This window comes from Cherax quadricarinatus, chromosome 2 (genome assembly GCF_038502225.1).
Source record: "Cherax quadricarinatus isolate ZL_2023a chromosome 2, ASM3850222v1, whole genome shotgun sequence".
Classification (NCBI taxonomy): domain Eukaryota; kingdom Metazoa; phylum Arthropoda; class Malacostraca; order Decapoda; family Parastacidae; genus Cherax; species Cherax quadricarinatus.
In genome coordinates this window covers 44,966,437-44,991,397 of record NC_091293.1, presented here as the reverse complement: position 1 = coordinate 44,991,397, position 24,961 = coordinate 44,966,437, and the positions used below count along the sequence as shown (strand labels likewise).

Below are 24,961 nucleotides of genomic sequence, written 5' to 3'. Positions count from 1 at the left end.
AAAAGCACCCAAAGCCACCCCCGGGAGACTGAAGAGGGAACGGGACACCTTCAGGTAATCCAGATTCCACAGCAAACTACACCACCACCAAGGACCTCAACGGAATGGGATGGACTCCTGTACCCGTCCCCCTACCTAGGAACTAGAGTGCCTGTGGGAAGAATCCCAAAGGTTGAAAATAGGAAGGGAACAGGGAAGGGATGGGAAGGGGGAGGAAAGGGATAAAGGGGGGTGGGGAGGATGGGATAGGGAAGGGGGGACTGTGGAGTAATTTGATCTCCTTCCTCAGATCGAATCTAAAGGTCTAATTCCTCAGACCAAGAGCCTCTTCACAGTGCCAAGGAGCTCCCACTGAAGAGGAGCTAGAAGCAATATCAACATTTCCACCATGAAAAAGATCCTCCATCAAAGACCTCATTATGGAGCAAAATCCCACACTTCTAACTTTCACAGCAGGCATCTATACCACCCTCTGTAGACAGTCCCAAGAAATGTGTAAGGAACCCAGCAGAAGTCTATTGGGCCACTTAAGTGAGCACAGAAGCGCCTGCAACAGGAACAACTTAGAGAAAGAATGTGTCTTTCAGAGAAACCCTACGAAACATTTGATGAATTAGAAGAGGCACAACTCATCCTCACTGAACACGACCTTAAGATAAGATAAGATAAGATTTCATTCGGATTTTTAACCCCGGAGGGTTAGCCACCCAGGATAACCCAAGAAAGTCAGTGCGTCATCGAGGACTGTCTAACTTATTTCCATTGGGGTCCTTAATCTTGTCCCCCAGGATGCGACCCACACCAGTCGACTAACACCCAGGTACCTATTTGCTGCTAGGTGAACAGGACAATAGGTGTAAGGAAACGTGTCGGAATTTCCACCCGCCGGGAATCGAACCCGGGCCCTCCGTGTGTGAAGCGGGAGCTTTAGCCACCAGACCACCGGGCCACCTTAGACATCAACAGTGTCTAGAAGCCTCAAAAACTGCAATCATTGACACTGTGGAACATCATACTAGAAGCTTTCAAATTTCAGATATGCTGGCATGTACAATACTAAATCAGACTGATCCCCAGCTACCTCATTGCACAGGAATCACCTGTCCTCATGGGCTACCTGGCACCATCTCCTAAAACCTCACTTACATCTTCATCACGTCACAGCATATCGCTCACACCTAATTCCCGGACTATATATACTGTCATTTTTGGCAGGACTGAAACGTTTTCAAACAAATATGTCCTAGTGTTTTTTCACATCTTTTGTAAACTGTCATAACACCATAAGAAGGAGCACTGCTGGTGCCCCACACTAGACAGGTCCAACCCACTCATGTACATATTTGTCTAACCTGTTTTTAAAGCTACGCAAGGTTTTAACTTCAATGACATTACTAGAGAGTTTGTTCTACTCATCCACAGCTCTGTTACCAAACAAGTACTTTCTCTATATCTTTTCTAAATCTCTTTTCCTTTTTCAACTTGAACCCATTGTTGAAAGTCTTGTCTTGGATAGATATTTATACTATGTTTTTTATATCCCCTTTATTTATTCCTGTCTTCCATTTATACACCTCAATCATATCCCCTCTAATTCTACAGCTTTCATTATAATTATCAATCATTAATCATTAGTAATCATTTTCACTATTAATCATTTTGCCATTTTATTAGCCATTATCATTATTAATCATTAAACATTATCATTAATTATTAATCATCATAATTAGTCATCATTATCATTATTAATCAACCATTATCATATTAATCATTAATCATTATCATTAATCATTCATTATGAATCATTATCATCACTATTGAGATATGGTTTTTTGATGGAACTCTGCCAAGAGTACGTTTTACAATACTACATACAACCTAGGTACACCACAGAATATTTCTTGTGCATATCATTATTTTGGGAAATACAGTGGACCCCCGGTTAACGATATTTTTTCACTCAATAAGTATGTTCAGGTGCCAGTACTGACCGAATTTATTCCCATAAGGAATATTGTGAAGTAGATTAGTCCATTTCAGACCCCCAAACATACACGTACAAACGCACTTACATAAATACACTTACATAATTGGTCGCATTTGGAGGTAATCGTTATGCGGGGGTCCACTGTACTGTGTATTAGCAAAAATGGTAAAGCCATTTTGTTGGGGAGCACATGTGAGCCACTCAACACATTACAGTGGACCCCCGCATAGCGAACTTAATCCGTGCAAGAGGGCTGGTCGTTATGCGAAATGTTCGCTATGCGAATTAATTTTCCCCATAAGAAATAATGGAAATAAAATTAATCCGTGCAAGACACCCAAAAGTATGAAAAAAAATTTTTTTTACCACAAAAAAATGTTAATTTTAGTACACACAAACTGAAAAAGGCATGCACAATTACATGACACTTACTTTTATTGAAGATCTGGTGATGATTGATGGGATGGGAGGAGGGGAGAGAGAGTGTTAGTGTTTAGAAGGGGAATCCCCTTCCATTAGGACTTGAGGTAGCAAGTCCTTTTCTGGGGTTACTTCCCTTCTTCTTTTAATGCCACTAGGACCAGCTTCAGAGTCACTGGACTTCTTTCGCACAACATATCTGTCCATAGTGGCCTGTACCTCTCGTTCCTTTATGATTTGTCTAAAGTGGTTCACAACAGTGTCATTGTAACAGTCACCAGCACGGCTTGCAATAGCTGTGTGAGGGTGATTTTCATCAAAAAAGGTTTGCACTTCAAGCCATTTTGCAAACATTTCCTTAATCTTTGAAGTAGGCAATTCCTTCAATTTCTCTCTCCCCTCCTTTGAACCAGTTTCCCCAGGTCTGGCCTCTTGCTCTTGAAGTTGATCTATCAGCTCATCAGTGGTTAGTTCTTCATTGTCCTCCTCCACCAACTCTTCCACATCCTCCCCACTAACCTCCAACCCCAAGGACTTCCCCAATTCCACAATTGATTCCTCAACTGGTATACTACTCCTCTCAGGGTTAGCCTCAAACCCTTCAAAATCCCTTTTGTCTACACATTCTGGCCACAGTTTCTTCCAAGCAGAGTTCAAGGTTCTCTTAGTCACTCCCTCCCAAGCCTTACCTATAAGGTTTACACAACTGAGGATATTAAAGTGATCCTTCCAAAACTCTTTTAGAGTCAATCCAGTGTCTGTGGTCACTTCAAAGCACTTTTGAAACAGAGCTTTTGTGTACAGTTTCTTGAAGTTGGAAATGACCTGCTGGTCCATGGGCTGCAGGAGAGGAGTGGTATTAGGAGGCAAAAACTTCACCTTAATGAAGCTCATGTCCCCATAAAGTCGCTCTGCCACGTCTGTAGGATGACCAGGGGCATTGTCTAACACCAGGAGGCACTTAAGGTCTAATTTCTTTTCAGTTAGGTAATCTTTCACATTGGGGGCAAATGCATGGTGTAACCAGTTATAGAAAAATTCCCTAGTGACCCATGCCTTACTGTTTGCCCTCCACAGCACACACAAATTATCCTTGAGGACATTCTTTTGCCTGAACGCTCTGGGAGTTTCAGAGTGATACACTAATAAAGGCTTAACTTTGCAATCACCACTAGCATTGGCACACATCAACAAAGTAAGCCTGTCTTTCATAGGCTTATGTCCTGGGAGTGCCTTTTCCTCCTGAGTAATGTAGGTCCTGCTTGGCATTTTCTTCCAGAACAGGCCTGTTTCATCACAATTAAACACTTGTTCAGGTTCCAGTCCTTCAGTTTCTATGTACTCCTTGAATTCATGCACATATTTTTCAGCCGCTTTGTGGTCCGAACTGGCAGCCTCACCATGCCGTATCACACTATGGATGCCACTACGCTTCTTAAATCTCTCAAACCAACCTTTGCTGGCCTTAAATTCACTCACATCATCACTAGTTGCAGGCATTTTTTTAATTAAATCGTCATGCAACTTCCTAGCCTTTTCACATATGATCGCTTGAGAGACGCTATCTCCTGCTAGCTGTTTTTCATTTATCCACACCAATAAGAGTCTCTCAACATCTTCCATCACTTGCGATCTTTGTTTCGAAAACACAGTTAAACCTTTGGCAAGAACAGCTTCCTTGATTGCCGTTTTCTTGCCCACAATAGAAGCGATGGTTGATTTTGGTTTCTTGTACAACCTGACCAGGTCGGTGATACGTACTCCACTTTCATACTTATCAATGATCTCTTTCTTCATTTCAATGGGTATTCTTACCCTTTGAGGTGTAGGGTTGGCACTAGAAGCTTTCTTGGGGCCCATGGTCACTTATTTTCCACAAACAGCACCGAAAACACTGTAATAATACGAAATATTCCGAGTGTATGCTTGAATGTTACCGCGGAGGCTGGCTGGTAAACAATGGGACGGGCGGCACATGTGAGGCTGGCTGAGGGAGCACATTGGACGCGTCTCGGACGAAGGTCGCTGAGCGGGTTTTTGTCCACTATGCGGGGCAAAATTTTAGCGAACAAAGCGTTCGCTATGCAGATTGTTCGCTATGCAAGGCGTTCGCTATGCGGATTGTTCGCTATGCAAGGCGTTCGCTATGCGGGGGTCCACTGTAATTGAGTCTTGTCACAAACTGAATGAATGTGAACATAGATATGCCAGACCTTTGACAGAGGTAAGGTTAAGTCTGGTTATTTTGGGTTAGGTTAGGTGGGTTTTGTTGGATCTGTTTATATTATTTTGTTTACCATCTGCACAGCATAATACTACAAAAACTACTACGTAAATATTTTACAATTCGAACTATAATAAATGGTTGAAATTGGCCCAGTAGCAAGCGTAAACAGCTACATTACTTTTTTATATACATGTACTCTGTCTCCCACCGAGGTAGGGTGACCTGACAAAGAAAATACTAGCCTAGCCCCTAGCACTCAAAACCTCCTTTACTTCCTTCTTCCAACCTTTCCTAGGATAACCCCTACCCCTCCTTCCCTCCATCACAGATTCATATGTCCTCCTAATCATCGTGTTTTTCTCCATCCTCTTTAAATGTCCAATATTACATTTAGAAAGTGCTAAACCTATATGGGTAATGCAGCACCTTGGACACGGGAAGCAATCAGTCTCTATCCAATGAAGGAGATGCTAAGTCCAGTTCCTTACATCCAGAGCCCCTTGCTACCCTCAAAGAACCTTCCTTGAGGGGGCCTCCCATGTGCAGACTCAGGTAAACTCCAGGTAATGACAGATGTTGCCGAGACTAATTCAGTTAATCACTGCACTCATTACATCCCTATAGTCCCTGTATTTGAAATCTAGTAACACCTCTTAATTTACCCCAGCCTCTTTTTATGCTCACCCGTATAATAGTTTCCTCCCCTCTTTGAGAGGTTCTGATAGTTAATTTTTGATCTCCTCTTCCCCAATTCCCAGCTGCTACAAACTCACACAACAGTTGTTTAAAATATAACATGCTGTCATCTAATTATATCTTTAAAAGACTACCCAGCCTGTAGCAGTTGGAGTGCCACAGGGCAGTGTACTTGGCTCTCTGCTCTTTCTCATTTATATCAGTGATCTCTCCAATGCATTTTATCTCCTTAACCAATTCTATTCACAGATAACACTACTTATGTCTTCTCCACCTCAAACCCAACTATGCTTAGTGATGCTGTTAACAATGAACTACTAAAAATATTTACATAGATGACAAACAAACTCACTCCTCTATAGACAAAACCTACTGTTTGGAAACAGAGCCTTAATATCCAACTTAACATATTCATAAATGGTTCCCCATTACAAGACACACTGAGGTCAAATTTTTAAGTCTACACCTTGACTGCAACCTTAAATTTCAGACTCACATCCAACATATACCCAAGAAGATCTCCAAAACAGTAAGAAAAATACGGTAATATGTACCCCAAATGGCACTACTTACACTATACCACTCTCTAATCTACCCTTACCTCACTAATGGCATTTGTACTTGGGGATCTACTACATCTAATCACTTAAACCATTAATAACCTAAACAAAAAGCTGCTGTGCAGATGATCACCAACTCCTGCACCAGACAACACACCCCTCTGCCCTTCAAGAACTTGAACGTACCTAATATACAAAATATGACTCATATTATTGTGCCTACTATACATATAGAACATTAAACTCCAGTATAAACCTTCCTCTCAAACTTCTTGATAGCTACAACAGAACACACAGGCACAACACAAGCAAGACACACACTCTCTTTGACACCCCTCGTGTCCATCTCACCTTATGCAAAAATGCAATGCACATAAAGGACCCCAAGATCTGGAATTCACTGCCCAAAACAGCAATGAATTTCAATCAGTTTAGGGTTATAATAAAAAAAAATCTCATCTCCCAAGCTTAACTATACAGCTAGCCCTCCACTTTCACGAGTTCAACTTTCGCAAGCTTCAAAGATTCGTGCATGCCCATCCGCCCGGTTTTCATGTGTTTTATGTTACGTTTTCATGTATTTTATAATTGTTCATGGTTCAATAGGTTAAAGAAGCAGTACTGTTAGGCTAAGTAAATGCCATTATTATATTTCCCTACAATATATTTGCGCATCAAAACATTCACGAACGCCACAGTACATTATTGTTGTATTTCCCTACATCATATTTGTGCACCAAATATTCGCAAATTTTCAAGATTCGCAAGGTTCTTGATCCCCTAATCCTAGCAAATGTGGAAGGCCTCCTGTACCAACACATACTAAATCATTCAACCATTTGGAAACTACTCAAGAAATCCCAAAATACTTAGGACAGCTAGAGCTATATAAAATATTAACATGCTTAAAATTGTAATGTTGTAACATTGTAAATTGTACTAATTTTAATACTATTTTTATTTTATTACTTCTCTTCTATATATCTTATTAATTATAATATTTTTGGCTAGCCCTCTATTGCAATAATGTAAATAATGAATAATTAAAATTTACTACTTCATAACCTATGTCTAGTTTTAAGTAGTGTGGAAGCACTGACTAGTCTGCCCAAAATGCTCAGGCATGTTAGTGACTTTCTTTATACTTTACAACATTTTATGAAATGTAAATCATACAATGTACCTTTACAAAGAAATAAAAATTTGTATTTGTATCTATCAGAGAGCACATATAATTCACTTCCAACATCTTCAATATCCTAACACACTAACAACTGACTTCCTCCTTAAAGGTCCAACCTTCAATACTGACTCATATTTTGACATTTTATAAACTGACCTGTTGCACCAGTTGACATAAATTTTGCACATGTACTAAGCCCAGACTCTGCTACTAATGACAGCATTGAATTAATAATATTAGCAACTCTTATGTTTTTTTAATAAAATGGTAATAGAAAGTATCTATTCTATTTTTTCAGGCGGTCATTGTGCCAAGAGGAATTCTGGTGGTTGGTGGTACCGAGGATATCGTGGGTGCTACCAGGCTCATCCTACTGGCCGCTACCAGAATAATCCGGGTGACCCACCCAAAACCTCAGTGGAATCCCGCAACTTTGAACTAGGACCTGTGTTGGTGTGGCAAAACTGGCGTGGAGAAAGTTACTACCCGAAGACCCTTTTTATGATGTTCCGGCCGGCATTGAATTAAAAGCAATCCTGGAGTGGGAGATGGTGCTGCACTCCCAGATAAATCACTTCTGAGGGTTTTCTTTCTTTTTATGGGTTTGAACCTAACTGTCTGAGAGTTCTATATTTTGATCTGAGTGAGCATTAAAGAGAAATAGCACTGAGCTAGGTTGCTCTTCTCAGTATCACAGCTGTATTTTATTATTAATGTGAGTTGGTTTTGTTAACTGAGGTTTGGTATGTATTTCTTAGATAACTTTATGGAGTTACTTTGAATCCATAATTAATCACAGCCACCTTATGAGAGCAGGTAACCTCGTACATAATTTCAAAACTTTCAACCTGTATTAGTTTATTCATGGTTGTGTACCTCATTACAAAATTCATCAGCATAAAATTTATAATAGTGAATGGGGTAAGAGATGGGAGTGTAAGATAAAATACATAATACAGTAGTAATTATTTTTTATTATGACACCAGAGATGGATATTTTTTCAGAATGTCCTTGTTCAAAGGCACTGGCATTTCACCGATCAAAAAAAAAATAATTTGCTGAATTATATATTTAATGCTCTTCCGTTTTGAGAGTAGTCGGAACGTTCAGTCAAGGCATTCCTCTGCCTAGCACAGTGCCAAAAGACTGGGATTTTTTCACCTGCCAATTTTTTCATACATTTTTGTTCTCCAAATCATCAAAAGTCAATAGTAATGAAATGGGCATGGCAGAGATAGGGAAAAAAAAAAAAGATTTGCAAACAGCTTCTGCTTAAGGAAAAATATCTCCCTTCATGAGGACATTACTCAACATGCAGAATCAAACCTACGAATTTCTCAAATGGAATGATAAGATACTTTGTTATAAAGGAAACCTTTATCCATACAAGACCAATTCTCTAACCATTAAGGCCCACTGTCATGTCTCTGTACTGCCGTGTATCTGTTGTGGTAGGATTATTGTAGTTTTTAGCTTACGTAGAACCTTCTCAGTATTCTTGAACATCTCACTTACCTCCCCAGCTCAGATTATAACATTCACCTCTCTTTCCTTATATAAAATTTACACACAATAATTTTCTTCAAGATAGCTGAGTAATTAATCATCTAAAACTTCATCTGAGTAAATCCTACATTTAACAATCCGCACAAAATGAGATAAACACTTCATACTCCCAAGTTCTTCCTCACATGGGATCAATAGCCGAACATTAATGGTATATAAATATGACCCTGATGTTGGCTCATGTGGCTTGAAAAATGTATTAAGGTTAATGATTGTGTTGTTGGCCTGTGTCAGTCTCATGACACTTTGGACTTTGTTTTGTGACCAAGTGAAGATTTCTTATAACCAATTATTTATCGATGTTCACTGTAGTGTCACTCTGCACAGTTTCTTTTTCTACATTCATCACATCCAGGGGTATGGAGAGACTGAGGTTACCAGTTCTTACTCAAGCAGCTGATCTTAGGTAAAGTCTACAAAGCTTGTTGCAGCCTTATGCGATACAGAAACACTTTTGTAACTTTCACTACTGTGTGAATAACAGATTAAGAATTAGTACTGGAGGTGAGGGCAGCAGTTTCATACTGAAAGTGAGGTCAGCAAATTCCTTTCATATCATTCTGTGTTTCATCTAAAAACTATTTTTCCACCAGGAAGGATATCTGATCATCAAGTTCTAAAAAATCTTATAATGGCTCACTAAACACAGTCCATGATATACCTTTATAAACAGAAGAACCAGTTATCTAACTGGTCTTCGTCTCTGGTTTGTAAATGTTGTGTGTCATTGGTATTACTGTCTTTGACTATCTGAATGTCTCCTACATAGTAATCATGATGTGAACAACAAAATCTTGGCCATTATTAATTATTATAATAGTGTTCAAACACAAGGAAATAAATACCACTTAATGCACTAAAACACTGAGATTAGGGAGGATGAGATTTATGTAGGAATATTTATCAAAATAATTATTTCTTTTTCTCTAAACTTTGAACTTTGATGAAAGATTCAGTTAGTGCATGCATGACATACAGTATTAGGGAATACCATACATAATAATCCTACAGGTAGTTGATTTAGTAATTAATCTTATGTCTACCTTCTACTTATTAGAGTACAGTACTGCCAAGAATGCGGTTCATTTTAGTAGTTGAGTTTTTGGAAAAATGTGGATAATTTGGCTGTGGACAATTCTTCCTTTACATCACAACTCACTTGCATACTTTGTCTCAGAGGATTCTGTTCTATTACTAAAAAAAATGTTTTCATACTATTCTTCTGTAAATTACCATCTGTATATTTTTTCATAATTGACAATGGTGTTTTGTGACAAACGAAGCTGCTGTCTACATCAAACTATCAACTTACTGTCAATAATGGGTTACTCAGTGACACGGAGTGCTTGGTTCTACGTTAAAATTATTAAATCCAAGTATGTTTTCAAATAAAGTGATATATGCCATACTTACCGAACTTAAGTGACATTATTAACCCATTATTAACAACAGTCACTTTATATTTACAGTTACTGTAGTTATTAAACTCACTACAGTATATAGCCATCACTACATCTTTTGTCTTAAGGATCCTTTTCACAAAAATCTAGTAATATTTCATTAACAGTATTAATAATAATGATGATAATGTGTATTTTCATAGATATGGATCAATATTGTCTCTTTGAAAACATCAAAAAGACTGAAAATTTGGATCAAACAGCTGTACAACGCATCCATGAAGGAGCAAATACCAGAAGCCAAAAATGTGTGCCAAAAATTTATTCTAGCTGTATGACTTATTGTAGGCCTTAAATTGTAGTCCTGTCTTGTGAATAAACTTTATACTTAAAAAACATTCATATAATTTGTTTAATATCACCTATTCAAAATACACATTTGTACCAATATTAAACATTCTTATACAAATCAAGTGCAAGTGTTAAGCTCCAGTGCCTGGGCTCTTCTTAATCTATATTTGATTGCTGTGATGTATTTCCCAACACCATAAGAGGTTATGTTTACCTTTGAAATATTATCATCAATCATGGGGAAGAGCTAAACCCATAGGGGTCATACAGTGCATAGGAAATGAGATGCAATTAGCTTCACTGCAAGGAAGGGGATCAAGCGTCCCTCACCAGCATCCGTTACACAAGTTATGTGTTGTAACTGAATATCTTAAACACAACAAATGGACCATCAAGGTAAACACCTCTGAAAATGTTTCTCCAAGAATCATGTAATACCAACAAGTACCTGAGAAAGACAAAAATGCATCGATTCAATGATGAAAAAAAGAACACCAAGTAAAGAGTGCCCAATCTACTTGCTTGAATTTCCACTGCAAATGGCAAGGCGAATAAATGTTCCATCATAGATTTTGAAGGTACAGTACACTAAAAGTTTTCAAATGACAAAGTAAACTCTGATATAACCACACCTTAAATACAAGATGTGGTTATATCAGACACCTGGAATGAATGCCTGTTGAATTATTTTAACCCTTTTACTGTCCAGACCTCTCAAATAAAACTGGCTCTTAACCCTTAAACTGTCCAAATCTAGATCTATGTTCATTCGCATAGCGCTCCGAATATTTTGAAAAAAAAAAAATCAAATGAAGAGCGCATTTTTCTACAAGTTATAGGATAAAAAAAAAATTTAGGTCAGTACTTACCGACATATAAGCCTGTGAAGTTGGTGCTGGATGCTCACCTGACGGCAACATCGACTTCTGCCACTTGCATTATTATTATTATTATTAAAATCAAGGGGGAAGCGCTAAACCCGGAGGATTATACAGCGCCTGGGGGGGGATGTGGAAGGCATTCAGGCTTAATTCGGGGAACTGGAGCACAGATCCAATTCCCTAAATCAAGAGCCCCTCACCAACATCAAGGAACCTTCCTTGAGGGGCTGCCACTTGCAGAAGCATTGCCGATATACCTTTTTTTCATTTTAATTTATATATTTTTTATGTTCTGTTAATTACAATTTATAATAGTTCTTGTGATTTCATAGCCAATCTTTGTTCTGACACTAATATTAGGCACTGAAATAGTACTCAAATAGTCACAATCAAACTGACAGGTGAACATTTTCACCTGCCTGGGTCATTTACTATTGTCTAGAAATATATACAAAGTATTTATAGGTCCCAGCAATGTTTTAGACATGCTGGAATATACCTTGAAGCATGTTGTTATGACAAGTGTAAGTAAACTGTTGACAGGCAGTGACACTTGATGAATGTGCATTCAGGGAACCCTTGCTTCATTTTTCAGTTACACACAAACATGTCTGTCTGTCTGTTTATCTATCTGTTTGTGTCTGTATATAGACAGAGATATAGACAAACAGAAACAGATAGACAGAGAGACAGCCAGAGACAGACTGCACATACCAAGTGTTAAGACCCATTCTCTCGTGTCTAGGCGACTCAGGCCTATCGCCCCAATTTTGAAGGAATGAAAAATAAATCATTGATCTACGTTTGGAGCGCTACGTGAGCAAATGTATATCTACGTTTGGACAGCTTAACCCCTTCAGGGTCCAAGGCCAAAATCTGAAGTGGTGCTCCAGTGTCCAAGAAATTTTGAAAAAAATAAAAATTATTTTTTTCTTACAGAATAAAAGAGCATATTTTTGTGAAGGTAATAAAACAAAAAAAAATTTCTGATCAGTACTTACCGAGATACAGTGCCAAGAAGTTTGTCCAAAATGATGTGGTGGCGGCAACATCGACGAATTCCACATACGCGCATTACATTATTTAGCGATTTTTATAGTTTTTTTTCTTTTCTTTTCCAATTTTTTTCTTTTCCTACTAACATTTGGGGCCTGAGAGACCAATACTGTATATAATGTATATATATAAACTCACTGTATTGAACACAATAACCGCACCCCCAACAAGGGGGTGGCACAGCTATATACTACTCAGACCAACTAGAATGTATCACTAATACTTGCACAAGGGATGAACATGGGGAATATATAATAGCTAAATTCAAATCCAAATACCTACAAAAACCTCTCACAGTGATAAACATCTACAGAATTGTCTAGAAATATATACAAAGTATTTATAGGTCCCAGCAATGTTTTAGACATGCTGGAATATACCTTGAAGCATGGTGTTATGACTGTATCAATCGCATCTGCTAGAAAAATGACAGGATGGATAATGAGAACCTTCAAAACTAGGGAGGCCAAGCCCATGATGACACTCTTCAGGTCACTTGTTCTATCTAGGCTGGAATATTGCTGTACACTAACAGCACCTTTCAAGGCAGGTGAAATTGCCGACCTAGAAAATGTACAGAGAACTTTCACGGCGCGCATAACGGAGATAAAACACCTCAATTACTGGGAGCGCTTGAGGTTCCTAAACCTGTATTCCCTGGAACGCAGGAGGGAGAGATACATGATTATATACACCTGGAAAATCCTAGAGGGACTAGTACCGAACTTGCACACGAAAATCAATCACTACGAAAGCAAAAGACTTGGCAGACGATGCACCATCCCCCCAATGAAAAGCAGGGGTGTCACTAGCACGTTAAGAGACCATACAATAAGTGTCAGGGGCCCAAGACTGTTCAACTGCCTCCCAGCACACATAAGGGGGATTACCAACAGACCCCTGGCAGTCTTCAAGCTGGCACTGGACAAGCACCTAAAGTCAGTTCCTGATCAGCCAGGCTGTGGCTCGTACGTTGGTTTGCGTGCAGCCAGCAGCAACAGCCTGGTTGATCAGGCTCTGATCCACCAGGAGGCCTGGTCACAGACCGGGCCGCGGGGGCGTTGACCCCCGGAACTCTCTCCAGGTAAACTCCAGGTAATCAAACATTAGCCGATTTAGTCAAAACCTAGGAAGTATGATAACTGATGCACGCATGAACAAAGATCACTTACTACTCTCAGGTGACTTCAATATAAATCTCCTGCAAGACCAGGACCCACACGTTACTGAATTCACAAACACAATGAGTAACTGCATGTTGCTACCAACAGTAACAAAACCTACAAGAGTTACAGAGACTAGTGTTTCCCTACTTGACCACATCTGGACCAACACCATATCCCCTTTAAAATCAGGCATAATTACAGATAATACCACAGACCACTACCCTACTTTCCTCATAACAACTCTTGGTAAAATACCCCAAGACACTACTAAAGTCACCTTCAGACTTCACAATGAGGCAGCCATTAATAACTTAACAACAGCAGTAACAAACATTGACTGGCACACTGAGCTAGAAATCTATACAGATATTGACGAATGTTTTAATAATTTTCTAAAAAGACCGAATACCTTTATAACAAGCACTGCCCTAAAAAAACTAAACAGATGACAGCTAAGAGACTGAACAGTCCCTGGCTAACACCCAGCATTCTCAAATCCATAAATACAAAACACCGATATGAAAAACAGTACAGAATGGGTCACATAACCAGAGACCAAACAAAACGTTACTCGTCAATCCTAACCAGCCTGATAAGAAGGGCAAAAAAACTGTATTATGAGAACAGATTATCCAACTTACGAGGTGATATAAAAAAGACCTGGAAGACCCTATCAGAAATTCTGGGAACAAAAAAGATATCACGACATAGCGAAATAAAATTAGCAAAATCAGATGAACCCCAACTCCCACCAACAGAAACAGCAAACAGACTCAATGATTTCTTCTCCACTATAGGTCAAAACCTTGCCAATAATATCCCAAGCTCAGATACCCCACCAAATGACTACCTCACTGGCAACTACCCGAACACACTGTTCCTAGCTCCGACTAACCCATACGAAGTCTCCCTTATTATCAACGCACTGAAAAACAAGGCAGGAGATTTAAATACCTTACCACCCTTTATATACAAAAAAGCATCACAAGTACTATCACCAATCATTGCAACACTCTTTAACAAATCCATTGAATCCTCCACCTTCCCTACAGTTCTCAAAATAGCAAGGGTCACCCCGATCCATAAAGGAGGAGACCAAACAGAGTTGAATAACTATAGGCCAATATCCAATTTACACCCTCTCTCAAAAATCTTTGAAAAATTAATTCATAAACGAATCCACTCCTACCTCATCTCCCATAACATTCTCAACCCCTGCCAATTTGGATTCAGGCCTAATAAAAATACTAATGATGCTATTATACACATGCTAGAACATATATACACTGCAATAGAGAAAAAAGAAGTCCCACTGGGGATCTTCATTGACTTACGTAAAGCTTTTGATACAGTTGACCATGACTTGCTCCACTTAAAATTGTCACACTATGGTATTAGAGGGCACTCCCACTACCTCAAGTCTTACCTCAGGAAGCCAATATGTGTACGCAAATTCTTCCGCACAACCAATTACAGTTGGTGTCCCTGTCTTGGCCCTCTTTCTTTCTCTATACATAAATGACCTACCAAATGCTTCGCAATTACTCAAACCCACACTTTTTGCAGATGACACCACATACGTCTTCTCTCACCCGAGCCCAGTCACGCTAGCCAATACTGTAAACACCGAATTACAGAAAATATCTACCTGGATGAGGACTAACAAACTTACACTAAACATTGACAAAACCTACTTCATTCAGTTTGGTAGCAGAGCTACAGATGTACCTCTTAACATAACGATAAATGGATCACCTATCACAAAGCTAACAGAGGGAAAATTCTTAGGAATCCACCTCGATAATAGACTCAAATTTCATACACATATACAACAAATTTCTAAGAAAATTTCCAAGACTGTAGGCATACTATTGAAGATACGGTACTATGTTCCACAGTCAGCCCTCCTGGCCCTTTATCACTCTCTTATTTACCCCTATCTCACCTATGGAATTTGTGCATGGGGCTCAACAACAACTAACCATCTCAGACCACTAATTACCCAACAAAAGGCTGCAGTTAGAATGATAACAAATTCTCACTACAGGCAGCACACTCCACCAATATTCAAAACACTCAACCTACTCACCATACAAAACATCCATACTTATTACTGCACTTATTACATACATAGAACACTTAACTCTGATATTAACCCTCCCCTCAAACATCTTGCCAACCTCAACAGAACACATGACCATAATACAAGGCACAGATCACTCTTTGATGTTCCTCGTGTCCATCTCACACTATGCAAAAACTCAATGCACATAAAAGGCCCTAAAATCTGGAATTCATTACCTGTAAATATAAAAAAAACACTACCTGTTTATAAATTCAAGTCTCTTCTCAAAGTTCACTTACTCACTCAAAACCAAATAAATACTGAATAACTGAACCATATAAATTGTATATCCTAAATGTTACTCACAATTATATCACACAAATGTTAAACCTAACTTTGTTATTTTTTTTAAATACACTACCTAACAGAATACTCCATTCTACTGAATGAACAGCAATGCATGCAACCATAGGACCTGTCTTTGTAATACTCATTTGTATTTTATAGTTATCTGTTCACAATAATGTCTTATCACTGATTTCATCATTGCTTAGTTAATCTTAAGTTAATTTTAAGCCAGCCCGTAATGCTATGCATATAAGTGGCTTTGGCATGCTGCTCTTACCTGTATTTTTTGTACCTCTGTTTGTATGCTAAAATTTCTAAAATTATCATATTATTGTTTACCACTGTTGTTTATTACAATAAACATGCACAAATCTTGTATAATACTAATGTTCTATCATATATTTACATATTTACAATCACTGGACATGGTTTTAGTACTGCTGGAGCTTGTGGAACTCCTTGAAACAAGGCACCATGCACAGAGGCACCTTACACTCCTCACACATAAACCGAGTGTCTTTGCGTCTTTGTTGCCGTCGTTTTGTTTGTGCACAGACAATGCATCTCTTCTGAGCAAATTTCTTCTGAGTTGAAGGAAGCTGTATTATGAAATGATCACCTTCCCTCCTCAAACGCTTGGGTATATCCTGAGTAATTCGAGGACCTTGTTGTATAGCAGGTGTTCTTACCTGGTACTTCATTATGAGTTGTCTGACAACAGACAAACAAAATTCACCATACGGTGGTCCGTTGCCAGTCTTTATTTGGTACATATTATATGCATTGAGCATTGAAATGTCCATGAGATGGAAGAAAAGTTTCATGTACCACTTGTAACTCTTACGAACACAGTCAACAAAACCAATCTGCATGTCACATTTGTCAACCAAGCGCATGTTTTGTGTATAATCAATCACTATCACTGGTTTTCGAATACGTTCATTAGTCACTCGATCAACTTTGCCACTGTCTTGCATTTCATTACGGTGAATGGTTGTCAACAATGTGACATCTCATTTGTCATGGCAGTAAACACCTGCACGTCATCACCACGAGCACCTGCGTTGAGCCTGGGCATATGTTTACGATTAGAACGCACTGTGCCACACACATCTGTCTTGTTCACTCGCATGAAATCACTGAGTAATGGGCTTGTGTACCAGTTATCGCTATATAATGTATGCCCCTTACCAAGATAAGGTGCCATCATGTTTCTCACTACGTCACCTGAGATACCCAATAACATCTTGGTATCTTTCAATGTTTTACTTCCCGTGTATACAACAATATCCAACACCAGGCCACTGTCACAGTGTACAAACAGTTTTATACCAAAGCGTTTCCTCTTGCTCGGTATATATTGCTTGAATGACAGTCTACCTTTGAACAAAATCAAAGACTCGTCAATTACAACATTCTTGAATGGATAAAAGTATATGCTGCGCTTTTGTTTGAGATACATGAAAACATTTCTGATCTTATATAACCTGTCACTTCTGTCAGGCTTGGTTTTGTCAGAGAAGTGCAACATACGTAAGAGTAAGATAAACCTGTTCACTGGGATGATTTCACTGAAGACTGGGGTAGAAATTAGCCGATCTGTGGACCAGTATGCTTTTATATTATGCTTATAGATATGAGGCATAAGCATTATTGTTGCAAAAAGCAAATACATTTCTGCAACAGTCGTCTCTTTCCACCTGTGTAGTCTTGACTGTGGTGATAAGATCATATTTGCCATGGTGTACTCAAAATACTTATTACTTTCCCTGACAATAGTTTCCATCAATGGCTGGTCAAAGAATAATTCAAAGAATTCCAGTTCATTGGCCGTGGTTCCAAGGGTACAAGTAGGTAGAATTCCACTTTGAGAGTCATCAAAGTGGTGAGGCTTGGGAACAAAATTGAGATTTTGCTGCCAATCCCACATACGGTTTGCTGGTGGATACTGGACATCATAGGCTGGTTGTGCGGTTTGTTGTGGTTGTGGTGGGCTGGTGGCTGTCGCTCCGCTTTGTCCTTGAACTGACGAGTCAGCAGCGAGGGTCCCAGCCTGGGCTGGTGAGTCACGCATGGCGGTGCCACTACCATCACCACTACCACCATCCACTGATGCCTGTGGTTTATCCATGCCAAGTGTAGCCACATCATCCTCACTATCACTACCTAAAACTGGTGTAGGGCCACGGGATGTACTCCGGGATGTACTCTGTCCCCTGGGCACAGCATAGGGTACACTACCCGAGCGCATGCGGCGGCAAACATACCGACGCTTCACTGGTGAATATGATTCCTCACTATCACTACTCGAATGATCGTCGAGCGCAATAAAATCACAATCCACGTCACTATTATCATCATTACTGAAGTTAGAGGCCTGGCCACGCGAAAATATTAGTTTTCTCTTGCGTTGAGGCACAACCGACCGTGAGTCACGAGTGCCCACACCAGAGGTAGAAGGTTGAGGATCGTCAGGGTTTTCTGCACTATTATCGATATCCTGGTCATTCCTTTCGGTCACTAACTGATCAAAGCCATAGAATTCGTCTTCATTTCCACTTCCATCAGTGTCAGAACTATCAGATAGGAAGAGGAGAGTCCCAATTTTCAGGGGAGTGAGAGATGACTTGCGACGAGGCATGGTGAACAAGGGTAACTGAGCCAGGGTTCCCACAATGCTATGCGGGCGCCTAGATTTTTTGTTTATGGCGTACACCCACCACGCAGACCCATTCTCTCACATGTAGGCCTATGAGCGCTTTCGCACTAAATTTGACGGCACTAGAATTTTGGCGTAGATCTATGGTTTGGACACTCAACGTAAAGTCGCAGATCTACGGGACAGACCCTGAAAGGGTTAAGGGTTAATGTCCAACCCCCCCCCCTCCTCCCCAAAGGAAAAAATATTACTTTTCTTCTGAAAAAGTAGAGAATCTTTTTCTGAAGGTAATGACACCAAAAGTACGAAATTTGATGGTAAACTTATGGAATTACACAGCTGGTGGTTTGGGCACAATTTACGCACAGAAACCCCAATGTTCCAGGAAGCCAAAATCTTAGCTATTTTACTAGTATGCCTTCCATTTTATCTACTGAGTGCAAGAAACTGCTCATTCAACTATTTCAACTACTCTATAAAATTATCAGAATTTGGACAATTTCACACAAAATTAAAAAATTAATAATTTAAAAATGGAGTTCATAATAAACAATGTAGACATTCTTGGCACTAAAACAACATTTCCTCTGTTCATTAGTCATGTCCCCAGGCCTCTCCTATATTACACTTGCTCTCCATTTTGAATTCTTATTCACACAAAACAGAAGATTTACTCTGTTCCTTGAATAATAAAATATAACCAGGAAAGATTGGTCATGGTTTACAATGTCCCAGTAATTGAATCACGCCTTTTAAAAACCCATAAAACAAACATTTTTCTAAGTGTTGGGGGGAGGCCTTACCCATCCTCTAAAATATTGACAAAAATCAAACATTTCTGCTACTTTGAGCTCAATTCCAAGCTACTTTCATTCCTAAAATCAATCAAAATCATTTCTATTTCAGTAATATGTTTTCCTTTCTATCAAATATTAAAAAGTCAATAAACTATAAAAAACAAAAACACCACAAAGTTGCTATTTTAAACTATACACACATTCACAGTTTTGTCTTTCCCATCATTTATACTGTGCACACTCACCTCACCAATCCATTCTCTTTTATCTAAGTCAAAATTTGCTGCTCACAGTTTATCTGAGTGAGCTGAGCTCACGACTTAGAAGTAGATGTTAGGGACCCTGGCCTCATATTACATAGATCTACATGATGGACAGCAAAAGGATTAAAAAATTATTTACATTAACTGAGGTAAAGCAAAAGTCATATATTTTAAACACAGATAATCTGAAAGTCATACACCTACTAATCTAATACGGAAGTCCAAACAAATGTACAGTGGAACCTTGACTTATGAGTTTAATCTGTTCCAGGAGCTAGCTCGTAACTCAATTTACTTGTATATCAAATTAATTTTCCTCATTTAAATTAACTGAAAAGCCATTAAGCTGTTCCTGCGCTCTGGAGAGACAAGAAAAAATACTTGAATATGATGCTATTATCAACTGTACGGCTTATTTATCTATCACAATTCATCTAATATGACATAATAAACAATATAATTAACACAGAAACATGATATATACTCTAGATGATATATACTCGACCACTTGTGGCCACATCCACCTCAAAGCCACTAAACTCAGGGTCAAAATCATTTTCCTCTTAAAATGGGAGTGTTAATACTACATGACATCAGTGAATCCCAGGTGTTTGCTGCACTGTTTGCTCTAGCTGGCGCTCATTTGAACTGGTGCTCCCACATTCTATGCTGACAAGGCATCTCAGGCCAATCGTGCCAAATTTGAAGGCAGGAAAAATAAAACGTACATAAACGTTTGGGGCACTAGCTGTAAAAACGTATACTTATATACGTTTGGACCGCTTATGGGTTAAAGAGGGCGGTAGTGATTGTGGTAGAGGGTAGTAGTGATGATGGTAGAGGGTAGTAGTGATGGTGGTAGAGGGTGGTAGTGATGGTGGTAGAGGGTGGTAGTGATGGTGGTAGTTGGTGGTAGTGGTTGTGATGGTGGTAGAGAGTGGTAGTGATGGTGATAAAGGGTAGCAGTGATGGTGGTAAAGGGTGGTAGTGGTTGTGATGGTGGTAGTGATGGTTGTACAGGGTGGTAGTGATGGCAAACAACCGAAGATGTTGAGAAGTTGTTGTTGGTGTGGATCAACGCAAAACAGTTATTGGGAGATAGTGTTGTGGAGGCAATAATTTGTGAAAAGGTAAGACAGTTGCATGCAGATCTCGTAAAGAATACGCCAACAAGTCTTCAATAAAGGTAAAACTGATTTAAATGTTCATTTATCCATTAAAATTAGTGCTTTATATTTATTTCTCATTATTTTCTGTATGTAAAACAATATAGTTACTCCAGGTAGTTATTTTCTATAAAATGTATTTTTTGTTAATATTTTTGGGTGTCTGGAATGGATTAATTGGATTCATATTATTTCTTATGGGAAATATTACTTCAGTTTTCGTCCATTTCGGATTTCGGCCAACCTTCTGGAACGGTTTAAGGACAAAAACCGGGATATTACTGTACCTTTTTTTTTTTCTCATTTTTATGTTATTTTATATAATTTTTATGCTCTGATAATTACAATTTATAGTAGTTCTTGTGATTTCATAGCCAATTTTTGTTCTGACACTAATATTAGGTACACCTGCCTTGGTCATTTATTATTGTCTAGGAATATATACAAAGTATTTATAGGTCCCAGCAATGTTTTAGACATGCTGAGTATATATGAAACTAATTGAAGCATAGTGTGAAGACGAGTGTCACTAAACTGCTGACAGGGTAAGCAGTGGAGTGACACTTGATGATCATGCACTGCTGCATGGACCCCTGGCTTCATTTGTTTTCATTGTTTATTTATTTATTTATTTATTTATTTTTTATTTGGGCATGATACATAGTTGTACAAAGAAATATAGTGATTGGGTGTACATGCCAAAAGCCCCTTGTATGCAGAGCATTATGGGCAGGCTTAAAATTAACTGTCTGTCTGTCTAGCTATGTCTGTTTATCTGTTTTTTTGCCTGCCTGTGTGTCTGTCTTTCTGTCTGCCTGTGTGTCTCTCTTTCTGTCTGCCTGTGTGTTTTTTCTGTCTGTTTATCTCTCATCTCAGAGTTGCTCATGAACCAACAGATATTACACACAATGCAGAGTCCACGTCTGATTCCTGAACAACTGAAAATGCGCATTACGTGCCAGTTATGCTTATTATGCATTTTATTTATCTACAAGCACAGTATAGCACTTTGTCTAGATCTTTTGGGTTTCCTAGGCAATTTACAATATGAATAGCTGTATTTACGTATGTGTACCTTTGAGACAGAGACAGATAGACAGAGACAGAGATATAGACAGAGATAGACAGACAGAAATAGAGATGGCCAATCAGCCAGCCACCCACCCACCCAGCCAGCCAGCAGGCCAGTCAGCCTGCCGAACACGATATACACATTCCAGAATGGTTTCTTTTTACTGTGGGAATAGGTTATAGGAGATTCTAGCAGGATGACACTACCAGTGGTACCAAAATTGAAAGGGTGTTGCACAAATGTTGTACATAGGTTATCATCGAGGTTTTTGATATTTCTGCGACCACTTGTGGCCACATCCACGTCAAAGCCACTAAACTCAGGGTCAAAATTTCTTTCCTCTTAAAAGGGGAGGGTTAATACAACATGACATCAGTGAATCTTTGGTGTTTGCCATGCTGTCTGCTCTAGCTGGTGCTCAATTGAAATGGTGCTCCCACAAGGTACTAAGTGTTAAGACTCATTCTATGCTGACCAGGCATCTCAGGCCAATCGTGCCAAATTTGGAGGCAGGAAAAATAAAACATATATCTAGGTTTTAGTGCCAGTGGTAATAATGTAGATCGTCATTTGGACAGTTAAGGGTTAATAATAAACAAACTTAATTACAAATTTAAAAACGTATGTTTGTATTATAAATTGTACTACCTCATATTAACAATAGAGTAAAATACTGAATATTGTATTCTATCATTCTTCACCTGTCTAGACTTAAGTAGTCTAAAAGTGTTAGGTTAACCCTTTGCCTGTCGGGACCCCTGATTCTAAAGTCTTGTTCTGAGTCGAAAAATATTCGAAAAAAAAAATTCTTACCAAAATCTTAAGAATATTTTTGTAAGTGTTTTAAAACAAAAAATTTTTGTGATCATTACTTACTGAGATATAGAGGCATAAAGTTGAAAGAAACTGAACAGCTTACGGCAACATCGATGACTGCCACTCATTTGGTAATATTATTTTTACTTTTATTGTACTTTTTTCTTTTATTTTTGAATTTTTTTATTTTTTAAGTAACTTTTGTGGCCAGTGAGACCAATATAGTGCATAATGTATATATATCCATTCATTGTATGCAACACAATAACCGCACAAACATTATCATTATAATGTTTACAAAACGTTTTTACACAAACCAAAAATAAAAAAAGTTATTTATTACTATTGTTCTATAATATATATACAGTGGACTCTCCCTTTTCATCTTTAATTCGTTCCAGAGAGTCCAATGAAATGTGAAATTGACTAAAACTGACATTCAAAAGTATAAACAAAAAATACATTTTATAGAGAAGAACTATATTCCACGTCTTATTTATCTATCACAATTCATCTAATATGACATAATAAACAATATTAATAACATAGAAACATGATATATACTCTAGAATGAATAAAATATGTCATTACGTATGTGAGGAGTAAGTGGTGGTGGTGGTGTTGTTGGGTTTATAAGGGCCACTGAGAGAAGCCGTACATATTAGTGCAGTGGAGGCTGCAGCTCAAGCCACCAACACTATTCACACAAACAATGTATGCAATTTATAAATATGAAATATTTACACTTTAATTTATAAATAAGAAATATTTACACTTACTGTACCTTGGAGATGCTGGCATTGGCTTAGGGTGGTGGAAGATAGGCAGGGCAGCGTATGTTTTTCAGTGGCCCTATATATGCACCTCCAATAACATTGGAGTCAGTTTCATGTTGTCCTTTTTCTATCACTTAATCACTTAACTTACTTGCTACACTGTTAATGCTACACTTTATCGCTGGCTACTGCTATAGCCTTTATCGGCTTCTGCTGCTTTAGTATCGTACATATCGTAGAATCACTTAATCACTGAATCACTGAAGAAGGCACATTCTCCCCTCTCTTCCTCCTCCACGTTGGTACTTTGCTACGAGTTTTTTCTTGAATTCTATTGTGTTTCTCACCTTCTTTTTCCCCAGGCTGGCACTAGCAGCTTTCTTTGGGCCCATGGTGGCTTATTTAGCAGTCACACAGAATAAACAAGTGAAAAAAAATGAATTATTACGAAATGCTTCCTATGGCCTCCCAGGATAATCTTCACTCACCCATAAACAAAGCAACACTACCTCCTCAGAATGCATGTGTGGGAGGTTGTGTACGCGGCACACTCAGACATGTACCGTACCATTGATGAGAACAGAGGAAAGCAACAGAAAGGGAGCCAATATTTTTACCGTACAACTGACAAGAACAGAGGAAAGCAACAAAAACGGAGCCAATAATTTTACGGAAAAAATCGGCAATAACGGAAATGAGCGAAAACAGAGCCCACCAAAAAGGGAGGGTCCACTGTACACATATAGAGTCACTGGACATGTTCCTAGAAGTGCTGCAGCTTGTGGAACTCTGAAACGTGATGTCATGCACAGTGGTGTTTTACACTTCTCACACATAAAACAAGTGTCTGTGTTTTTGTGGGCATTTTTTTGTATGTGCACAAACAAAAAAAAACCCTCTTCTGAGCATATTTCTTCTTACTAGGAGGCACTTGTATTAGGCAGTGATCACCAGGCCTCAAACGAGAGGGTATTTGGTGATAATTTCGTGGGTGGTTTTCTATTGCAGGTGTTGTTACTTGGTACTTGAATATTATTTGTCTGATGACAGACAAAAAAAATTCACCATATGGTGGTTTGTTTCTGGTCTTCAACTTATATATATTATAAGCATTGAGCATGGAAATGTCCAGAATATGGAAAAAGAGTTTTATGTACCACTTATAACTCTTGCAAACACAATCAGGAAACCCAATTTGCATGTCACATTTGTCCACTGAACACATATTGAGGGTGTAGTCCATCACATCTACAGGTTTTAGAATGGGTTCATTGGTCTCTCTATTCTGCCTGCCACTGTCTGTCATTTCATTTCAGTGAATTGATGTCAACAATGTGACATCTCGTTTGTCATGCTACTGAAGTGCCATGATGTCATTGGCAGAAAATGCCTGCACCACACCTCTGTGAGTGCCTGCGTCAAACCTGGGCATATGCTTACAATTTGCACACACTGTGCCACACACATCTGTCATGTTCACTTGCAAGAAATCACTGAGTAAGGGA

General features: G+C 38.7%; 2 protein-coding genes across 2 annotated transcripts in view; one reads left to right on the top strand and one right to left on the bottom strand.

The window, feature by feature from the left end:
• The window catches only part of LOC128692727 (techylectin-5B), a gene marked incomplete at its 5' end in the record, with an annotated part of 40,736 nt that extends 30,289 nt beyond the window's left edge, over positions 1 to 10,447 (top strand). Inside the window, 1 exon segment of the mRNA XM_053782091.2 lies at positions 7,372 to 10,447. Within this exon segment, the coding sequence (XP_053638066.2) occupies positions 7,372 to 7,601 (230 nt within the window).
• Positions 9,239 to 24,961, bottom strand: part of LOC128690786 (nucleoside diphosphate kinase 6) — a 95,707-nt gene continuing 79,984 nt past the window's right edge. Inside the window, exon 4 of the mRNA XM_070088116.1 lies at positions 9,239 to 10,839. Within this exon, the coding sequence (XP_069944217.1) occupies positions 10,718 to 10,839 (122 nt within the window). The 3' untranslated portion in view covers positions 9,239 to 10,717. The remainder of the gene's footprint in view (positions 10,840 to 24,961) is intronic.